This window comes from Eurypyga helias, unplaced genomic scaffold (assembly GCF_000690775.1).
Source record: "Eurypyga helias isolate BGI_N326 unplaced genomic scaffold, ASM69077v1 scaffold10045, whole genome shotgun sequence".
Lineage (NCBI taxonomy): Eukaryota > Metazoa > Chordata > Aves > Eurypygiformes > Eurypygidae > Eurypyga > Eurypyga helias.
Window position 1 is genome coordinate 41756 of NW_010249495.1, and position 9783 is coordinate 51538.

Sequence of the window (9783 nt, forward strand, 5' to 3'; positions counted from 1 at the left end):
AAGGGTGGGAGAGCTCAGCAACACATCCTTCATCCAGCTGAAGGAAATTTGGCAAATAAACCCCCAGGTGAGACTTAGTAGAAGAAGCCCCAGTCCACACTGGTGTGCTGGGCCTCTTGTGGATGAGTGCTGGTGGTTCTGCTCACCCCACCACCTTTCCCTGTCCAGGTGGGTTTTCCTCTACGAGAAGGGCTACCAGTCCCAGGACAGCATTGTCAGCTCGGTCTCGGTGAAGCTGAAAGGCCTGACGCTGACCAACGAGAGTGTCATAGGCCCTCACATCTGGGACGTGGTGGATTATGTTTTCCCTCCCCAGGTAAGGAGGCAGGGTGGGTGGCTAACCCTAACCCAACGGCTTGTGACCCGATGGCCGCTTTTCCCCACGTACTGGGACTCCTCAGCACAGGCTTTCTATGGAGCTAACCATGATAAGGTGTCCCTATGGTGGGAAGCAGGTTGTTTCCACCACAAACCTCTGCCCATATATCACCCCTGGGGAGCATTTGGTGATTGGGACCTGCCATGGTTTTAGGGACATGTTTGAGGCTGCCTCCAAAAAGGTCAAGACTCCTCCAGTGCCTCCAGATGAGCATCTCGGGCAGAAATGGGCGTCCTCTGCTGTCCCTGGGACTGGTGGCACTGCAGCTTCCCAGGGCCACCATCACCTTCCCGAGCTGCAGCAGAGGAGGACAGAGGACCCACAGTTAGGGAGAAAGGTGCCATCTGCCTGGACATGCCCGCTGGTTTGGGTGCCCCAGGGAGAGGCTCCTCGCAGAGACTCCATGAGAAAACGCCGTGCCGGCTGTGAGCTCTTGGCTGTGTCTCCACAGGGGGACAGCTCATTCGTGGTGATGACCAACTTCATTGTCACGCCTGGACAGAAACAAGGAACCTGCCCGGAGGTAAATGCACTGGCTGCCTTCAGCTTCTGTAACTTAGGGGGTGTTGTGGTGGCACTGGGGAAGGAGTTTTCCTGAGATTGAGAGGTTTAGTAAAAGCCTGAGCCTGGCCCCATATTATCGTTTCTGACCTGTGAGTGCTATGTGAAGGCTTTTATTCTGCTGAAAAATGGCCAGCATCCATTCAAGTTTTTTTTTCTTTTGAGAAAAGGAGAAAAAAATTAAGCAGAGCAGACTTGAGGCTTAAATAAAAGCATCTTCCAGGAATTTAAAAAAGAAATTCCCCTTTTTCCTGATTAATCTGGACATTTTTGTTTGGGAAGTGGTATATGGACAAGGCTCTGGCTGCAGCCAAGCAGAATTTCCTCCATGGAAAATGCTGCCTGGTGAGACGGGGGGACAGAGGGACAAAAACCACAGGGTGTGATGCTGAGAGGTGGCTTTTTCCAAACAGCTGCCGGACGCCGGGCTCTGCATGCAGGACAGTGACTGCAGCAAAGGGAAATACAGTCGCCAGGGACAAGGTACAGACCGCGGCCCTGGGGCACTACTGGTGAGATGCACTGAGCACAGCGTGCTCCGGCAAAGCCGCCTGGCTGGGGTGTCTGGCAGGGGGGATCTGCCCCGGACCACCAGCTGACGGGGTTTGGGAAAAGCCGCTGGCATCCTGGGCAAGGGTCCTACCTGGGCTGCTTTCCTCTTCTGAAAGATATCTGAGCTGGAAAAAAGCTCTGCCAACAAAAGGTTAATCAAGACTAAACCACTTCCCCAAACTTCTATCCTTCTGACAGCTCGGCATTTTCTGAGGTGTATTTTAGCAAGAAAACTGCCCAGTTGTTCCCCCGTACAACAGTGCAAGAGAAAATGCTGCCCCCAGCTAAAAGGACACAATTAATTACCCTTTTTAAAAAGCGGCATCAAAGACGTATTTTGAGCGTTGGATGTCTGTGGCAGGGCTGAAGCTCCAAACAGATCCCATCCATCCCAGTGTAAGGCTGGGATTCCCCAGTACCCAGGGGTGTGAGCACCCTCTCTCCATCACAGGGCTCATGACGGGCAAGTGTGTGCATTTCAACAGCTCTGTGAAGACCTGCGAGATCTTCGGCTGGTGCCCCGTTGAAGTTGATGACCATGTTCCCAGGTAAGGAATGATGTTGTTGACTCATTTTCCACCCCGGATGCACCAGCAGCACTTGGTGTAGGGCAGATCAAGCTGGGGCTCTGCAGGTTGCTGCCAGGACAGCCTGGATTGATGAAAACCCCATGGGTGTACATGCTGCCCAGTGTCCCCAGGGGATTTGCGCTGTGTCTGGCATGGTTTGCTGTCCACCTCGCTGGCAGCTCACTTCATCTCTGCTGTGTGCTCTGTGCATGGATCAGCAGCCCTCATCTATCCTGTTTGGCTTCAGAGTAAAGCTGTGTTCTGCTGTGAGATGTTCTCCCCCTCCACCGACCACTGTGACACATCTCTTGGTAGATGCAAAGTCCTTTTCTTCCTTGCCTCCCTTTCTCGCAGGGGGGACACAGGGACAGTTACAGGTCCACCAAGGAGCCCAGGGAAGCATGCAGGTCTCTCTTCCAGCCACCTCATTGTGCTTTTGGGGTTTCTTAACTGGAATGCCAGTATCTAACTCCCTCTCTGTCCCCTAACAGGCACTTACAGCCTTTCTTGGGCCTTTTCTGAACCTTGATGGGGTCTTTCATTTAGAAATGGGAGGGATGAAATCACCAATTTTTCTGGATCCTGCTCATCCCCATTTGGATGAATCTCCACCAAATGGGGTTTTCCTTAGAGGCTGGAGAGCTGAGTGATGGACACATGTCACCACTTGTGCTTTTCAGCCCTGCCCTGTTGTCAGAAGCAGAGAAGTTCACCTTGTTCATCAAGAACAGCATCACCTTCCCCAGGTTCAAGGTGTCCAGGTAAGGAGAGGTTTGGGGACATGGCTTCTGCTCAGTTCCCCCAGCTGTGTCTCTCAGGGGAAACCATGGGTGTAGCTGGATGCTCGATGAGGATGCCATCCTCATCAGCGAGCCCAGGGCTGCTCTAATGCTGCACTCATCACCAGATTAGCTGGTAAGAACTGAGATGTTTCCCTCACAGGTCTCTCCCATCTCAGCTGGTAGCTGTGGTTACAGGAAAGGAGGTTTCTGGAATTAATGCCCCATGATTTACCCTCACACAATGCACATGAATACACAAGTTTTCCCAACTCTTCCTTTTTCTTCTCCCTTTTCCAGTAAAATACAGTAAAATACTACATGGCACAGTGGGGTGTGAGCAGCCAGGACAAGCTTGGTATCCCAAAATCAGCAGAGACCCCTCTTAACATCACGGTTTCCACCTATTTCTGCAGTGGGTTATGGAGTTGGCCGCTTCCAGGCAGTGCTAGAAACAGTGGTGTTGGCTGAAGGTGCACCCGTAAGAGGATTTGTGATGACACTGATTATATATCTGATTTGGAACAAATTAGCAGAAGCTATTTGTGCTGAAGACAGCAGATTCTTCTCTCTAATCCGATAGCGTCCCTGCATTGTGTCCAAGGTTAAATGTCCTGGCAGCCAGCACGCTTGGCAAAGTCTTGAGCTGACCTTGCGCTGCACCCTGAGCAGTGGCTGGGATAGGGGATCCCCCCAAATGCCCCCCCGGCAGCAAGGAGAGGTGGCAACCTGGGCAAGGACAGGCAGGAGAGGGGACATGGAGGGGGAGAGCAGGTCCTGGGAGTTGAGGGCGGCCGGGCTGGCTGCTGTTGCAGGGGCTGAGCTGGAGCCAGCTGGGGTCATGGGGAAACTTCCTGCCTTTGATCACTGCTGCTAATTAACTGCTGAGCATAAACGATGGGACAGCGTTGAGCAAGGCACAAGTCTTACAAAACCATCTGGGCCAGGGAGGCTTCACAGAAAGTCTGTTTTTAGATGAAAGAGCAGAGCGGATGGAAGGCAAGACGTTGTCCTTTCCTTTTCACCCGTTCTGGAGGAGACAGCAAATTGGGTTAACACAAAAGCTGTGGGATACACTGTCCACGAGCTGTTCCAGATGAAAACTGTTGGTGCATGGAGCATTGCGTGTCAGAGCCCACGGATGAGCTGACACACAAATGGGAGAGGCAGCTGGGAGGGATGGTGGGGGCCATGGGAGGGTTTGCAAAGCTGAGGAACGAGGAAGGGGGGTGCTAGAAGAGGTAAGAACAGGACGTGTGCAGGGTTTGGGCAGCAGGCAAAGCAGCAATCCCAAAGCAGAGGCGGAGGGCATTTGCAGGGGAAGGAAACGGCAGAGAAGCTTCCTCCATGGGAAAAGGTTCAGGGAAAATGAGTTGCTGATGGGGTAGGAGAAACCAGTCAGAGCTGGAGGAAAGGGCCAACTCATGAGTGGGCTCTGATGAGCATGTGGGGGAGGACAAGGCCCTAGGCTTTGACGTTACCCGGCCTTGAGCAATAATAAGTTGGACCAGGGACCTGCAGAGGATCTTTCCCATCCAAATCATTGGGTTATTCAGACTGTTTCACCCTCTCTTCATTCATAGGCGCAACTTGGTCGAAAGCGTTACCAAACAGTACCTGAAGAAATGCACCTATCACAAAGTCACCGATTCCTTATGCCCTGTGTTTGACCTGGGATACATTGTGAAGGAATCGGGTCAGAATTTCACCTTCCTGGCTGTTAAGGTACTTCAATTTGAAACGATGTTTCTTGCTGACATGGGGAGAGGGACGCTGACAGAACAATAATCCCCAAGATGTTGAGATGCGAGGGGTCTGTTTTCTCAAGGGCCTGCAAGGCAGTGTCAGAATTAGCTCCTAATGATTATTCATTTCCTTGGACATGACCTCATATTTAAGCATTTCTTGGAAACTCTTCTGTAAGTTTGACAAGATTTGACTTGCTGGCTGTAAACCCAGGGTTCAGTTTGTTTTAATTTGTGCAATGAATAACAAGACCTGAGTGGCCAAATCCCATCTGACTGAGCTCGGAAACCTTGGCTGGGTGGTCAAATATCAGTCATCACACAATGCAAACTGCAGCCTCTCCCCAGGCTCAGAAATGCAGCTTTGCCCAATGCTTCTCAGGGTGGTATCCGAAAGTATCTGCTATTTCTGCACTGCAGAGCCTTAAGATAACTTTGCCAGGCATTACATAAAATCAGAGGTTTGAATAATTAAAGGTGCAAAAAGATGAGCCCCTGCGGCACAGCTAGTTGCAACCTGGAGCAAGCTCAGGAGGAGCTGCTTCATCTCCTAGCAGCTGGCTACTTCTCTTAGAGGAGGCTTTCTTCTGATTTCCATGGGTTCATTTCACTCTCCTCTATGAGCTTGTTAAATGATCTTTGTTTTTCCCTCTGACATTAATGGTTTAATGGCCACCAGGAAAGCCAAAATCAGGCAAGGGGAGGCTGTCCCACAAGGACGGAGACGGGGATCTGCAGTGAGCACTGTGTCTCAGGACCATGGCTTGGCCACAGAGTGCTGATGAAGAACAAGAGGGCATGAGTTCAGTTGTGTACCCAGCATTTAGGGCAGAAGCAAGTGCCTCCGCATAGGGTGATGCATAGGGCACAAAGCTGAGGCTTCCCAGGAGAGCTGAGGCAGTGGTGGGGTCCATGTACCCCGGGGAGCCAGGACACCTCATAGCATCGAGAAAGGCCACTTATAAAGAGGGAAAGCATTTCTCCGTGTGGGCCAGGTCCAAGGAGAGGCAACCTCGTGACTCCCCTCTCGGCTGCAGGGTGGAGTGGTGGGCATCACCATAGACTGGAACTGTGACCTCGACTGGCCCATCCGGTACTGCAAACCCATTTACCAGTTTCACGGTCTTTACAATGATGACAGCAACGTTTCACCAGGCTTCAACTTCAGGTAAGGAGACCCCTGTTAATTCTTCGGGCAAAACTCGGAGGTGACATCTTTCAGGATCCCACAGTACTCAAGGGATGGTGGAAGGTCCGGGATGGAATTCCAAAACACTCACTACCTTTGCCATGCCAGACAGCAGTGCTCTCTTTAGAGTGGCAAGAGAAAAGTGATAAACCAACCCTCAGCCTCAATATTACCCCCTTGCCTTTCTGTACATCTGTACATCTCCTCCCCTTTGCAGACGCTCCTGCTCAGTGAGCTCTTGGGAAGCCCCTTGAAAGACTGGAGATGGCACAGGGTCATCTCATGTGTTCCCACACTCCAGAGCCTTCAGCCACAGCATGACCCTTAGGTGGGAGCTGCTGCTCTGCATGAAGCTGCCACTAGTGCTGAGCTAATACCCGCTGTCAGCTCACTTGGGGTCATCAGTATCAGAACAAGCAGGAGCTTTAACTCCAACCTGCAGGCAGGGAAACTGAGGCACAGAGGGAAGAGGTGCCAACAGCCCAGCTGCTTCGGGGGGTTAAGGAGAGGGTTAGGAGCAGGTCTGTGACAGTACATCCCCAGCTGTTTGCCCTGCTCTGCAGCCCACCAATATCCCAATGCTGTTGGGTTGCAGGGGGCTGTTAGACACCCTGGCAGACCATTAATGCTCACCATCCAATCGGACAGATATGCCAAATACTACAAAGAAGATGGGATGGACAAGAGGACGCTCTACAAGGTGTTTGGAATCCGGTTTGACATTTTGGTGAATGGCAAGGTAAGGGTGGCCAGGCACTGGGTTCGACCCCAGACCCCTGGGATGGCAGTGCCATGTCCTCAAGAGGGTATCAGCACTGTAACGCAGCACTGGGGTCTCGTGGGGCCAGGAAAAGCAGTATGAGTGGCTTCCTTGGGTAGTGGCCCACTCACAGCCCTTGGGAACTGCTGGGGAAGGGAACATCAGAGGAAGCCCATTTTACAGATCACATCTATCAGCTGCATTTCGGTCAGTGGTTTAGTCCCAGAAAACATTATGATGGGTTGGGGGAATCTGTGGAAAGTCAAAACCTTTTACTGATATTTCCAAAAGCTGAACATTGGCCTTTTTCTATTTTGTGTTTTTCTTCCCACTGGGAGAGAAGGCTTTCCTTGTTGTCTTCCCACCGGGAATATTTAAAGGGTATACTTTTTTTTTTTTTTAAATAAAAATACAGGAAGCAAAGTAATTTCCATTTGTGTCAGCCTAAAACCAACCTACCGTATTTTTCTTTTTAACCAATGAGCTTAAACCCAGCTCTTACCGAGCTCTGTTTTCTCTCTGTTGTGGTTGTGGTTCGGGTTGCTCCAAGGCACTTCAGCTGAGCCCACCTACAGCCATGGCACCTTTTTTTTTTTTTCCCCCTGAGCTGGTTGTAACGTATCACCTATTTTCTCCAATTTTATTCAGGCAGGCAAATTTGACATCATCCCGACCATGACCACAATTGGCTCTGGAATTGGTATTTTTGGAGTGGTAAGTTCAGATATTTCCAGCCTCTATATGGAGACTCCCACATTCTTCTGGCCTGTGACATCTGTGGGGAAGTGTCCCTGAGCAGCAGAGAAACACTGGCTCCTGCTCAGGGCAAAAGGGGGAAACGAGGTGTGCTCTTACCTCGCTAGCTCCAGAAAATAGGTGCCTGCTGACCACTGACCGATGTGAGTTCTGCTGCGGAGCCACTCCTTACCTAGCGAGGGGAAGGCAGGCTTTTGTGGCAGGGTCATGTCTTGGTATCTTGATAGTTTCAAGTTAGAGCTGGTATTGAGGGGGTTTTGGAGGTGATGGGCAGTATTTCATGCAGAAAACCAGCATCCTGTTTGGCTACGGTCTTTAAAGACTTTGGCATGACCTGAAAGGTGTTGTGCTCTGGATATACCTGAAGTGGAAACACGTAATTTCTGTGCCAGGCTTTGAGCCCAGCACACTTCACTTCTGTCCCCAGTGAACACGCGGGGGTTGCATACTCTTTAGCAAATGCCGTGTTGTGGGTTGAAGCAGAAGTGACCCTAATCTGTGTGGCAAACTGGAACAAGTTGGAAGTACAAGATGAGCTGCGAGGGCAGCCCCAACCCTAACTGCACTTTGATTTCAGGCCTCTGTCCTCTGCGACCTGCTCCTGCTGCATTTTCTGCAAGGACGGGACTATTACAAGCAGAAGAAATTCAAATACGCGGAACAGGAGCCTGTAAGTAACAGTGAGTCCCTCCCCTGCGGAGGCTCTTGCCAGTGTGTGAGTGTGGATGTGTGCATGAGTAATGAGGCTGTAACACAAACAACATTTATATTGAGGAGCAACTAGGCGCCTTCTTGAGCACTTGGGTTTGTCAGAGGCTGGGACCCATGAATCTACTCTCCAAAATTACAGAGATCTTCCATGTGACTCACTGTTAATAGCTTTATTCCCTCCCTTTATCCCTAGATATTCCGATATCTGATAATACTTGCATTACTTCAAGCATAGCAGGGCCTTTAGCAAACAGGAAAATGTCCCTTTTCCTGCTTTCTGAGAACATCTCCATGACTGTGGGATGCTTCGTGGCCTTTCATAGGACACGAAAACAGCTCCCCTCAAATTCAGCTGATAATATGCTTGTGCACTGGGGGTTAGAAGTTGCTGCTCAACCACATTTTTCCCTGGCACTAGAAAGGGGCAGGTCTGCAAAAGAATCATTGTTTCCTCTCATTTAACCCCCAGTCAAAGTCACATAAGAAGGAAAAGGAGCTGGACAACACGCAGTGAGAGGTGAGTGGTGCTTCCCCAACCCTGATGGGGCTGGCAGGGGTGAGGGCTGTGCATCTCGGAGCTATCCCAAGGCCCCTGGGAAGGCAGCAAGGTTCCAGGGAGGAATGGGAGAGGTCTGAGCTGTGGGCTGTGATGTCTAACCCAGGGTCAGCATTTCCCAGGGCAGGCATGTGTGCAGGGCTGCACAGGAGGCAGGATGTGGGATTGGCATTGCATCTTCGATTGCTTGAAGCGGGGCAATGGTCGGCAAGACACCAGAAATCACTATACCTCTCTCTCAGCAGAATCCAGACTGACCGACAAACTCGCACCCTCTTCCTCCTCCTCTCCTAAAACACGATCGTTATCCCCTGTCACCAGCTTGCACCAGCCCCAGTGCCAGCAGCAGCAGTGTCCGACACCGTCTCATGGGAATGGGATGCCCTGCAGCCAGGGCAGGGTCCGGCCGGCCCGGCATCCTGCCTCTGGTGGGACACGCTGCAATGCTGTGGGTGGGTTAAACTACGGGACCCCCGGGGTCCTCCACCAGCCCTGGGCTCTGCCACCTTCACAGGCACTTCCAAAGGGCTCCAGCTGCACTCTGCCTGGTGTGCTGGGACATCCTGCACCTGAAGGCCCTGGGGAGAGCATGGCTGCTTCTCCTACCCCACAGCACCCTCGGACAGCTCTGAATTGAGGAGAGGGGGAGGGAAGGAGAGCTGGCAAGAACCATGCCCAGTCCCTCAGTGTGGAAGATAAACGGTTATTTTGTAAGGATGTATTTTATTAAAAAAATAAACCTTTAGTTTTTCTACTATATCCCTTTGTGGTGCCCATGCTTGCCAGGGGGTGCGGGGTATGAAGTGCTTTTTGGCACTGGGGCATTTGTAAGTGCAAAGCCCTGCTATAAATCAGGCCGGAGCATGGGGCCTCGTGATGGATGTGGTACGGGCTCCCCTGGGCTCTGCTTGTCCTTGCAGAGCCCCTGGGCCTCTGGCCACGAGCAGGGTTGTTATCAGGCTTGTCACTTGGGTTTCCTCCTCAGATCAACTGGCTGGCAGGAGTGCTGGCACACCACCAGCCATCAGGAGCGGCTGCCCTGTGCCAGCTCTGCCTGCTGCTGCCCATGCCGGTCAGGGTTAGCTGGTCAGAATTGACCTTCTTGGCGGTAGCCTCACAAAACAGCTCTTCGCACCCAGGAACAAAACTTGCCCTCTCTGCTAGAAGATCTGCACCGCCCAGCGTATGCAGTTGGACAACGTGAGCTATGCCCACGTCCCCATGAG

At 51.7% G+C, this 9783-nt stretch overlaps 1 protein-coding gene across 1 annotated transcript in view; it reads left to right on the top strand.

Moving 5' to 3' along the window:
- The window catches only part of P2RX1 (purinergic receptor P2X, ligand-gated ion channel, 1), a 12125-nt gene extending 3610 nt beyond the window's left edge, over window positions 1–8515 (top strand). Inside the window, exons 2-12 of the mRNA XM_010151378.1 lie at window positions 169–316; window positions 831–902; window positions 1354–1423; window positions 1944–2040; window positions 2742–2822; window positions 4424–4565; window positions 5623–5753; window positions 6423–6513; window positions 7183–7248; window positions 7868–7960; window positions 8471–8515. Coding sequence (XP_010149680.1) covers window positions 169–316; window positions 831–902; window positions 1354–1423; window positions 1944–2040; window positions 2742–2822; window positions 4424–4565; window positions 5623–5753; window positions 6423–6513; window positions 7183–7248; window positions 7868–7960; window positions 8471–8515 — 1036 coding nt within the window. The remainder of the gene's footprint in view (window positions 1–168; window positions 317–830; window positions 903–1353; window positions 1424–1943; window positions 2041–2741; window positions 2823–4423; window positions 4566–5622; window positions 5754–6422; window positions 6514–7182; window positions 7249–7867; window positions 7961–8470) is intronic.
- Window positions 8516–9783: the final 1268 nt, after the last annotated feature.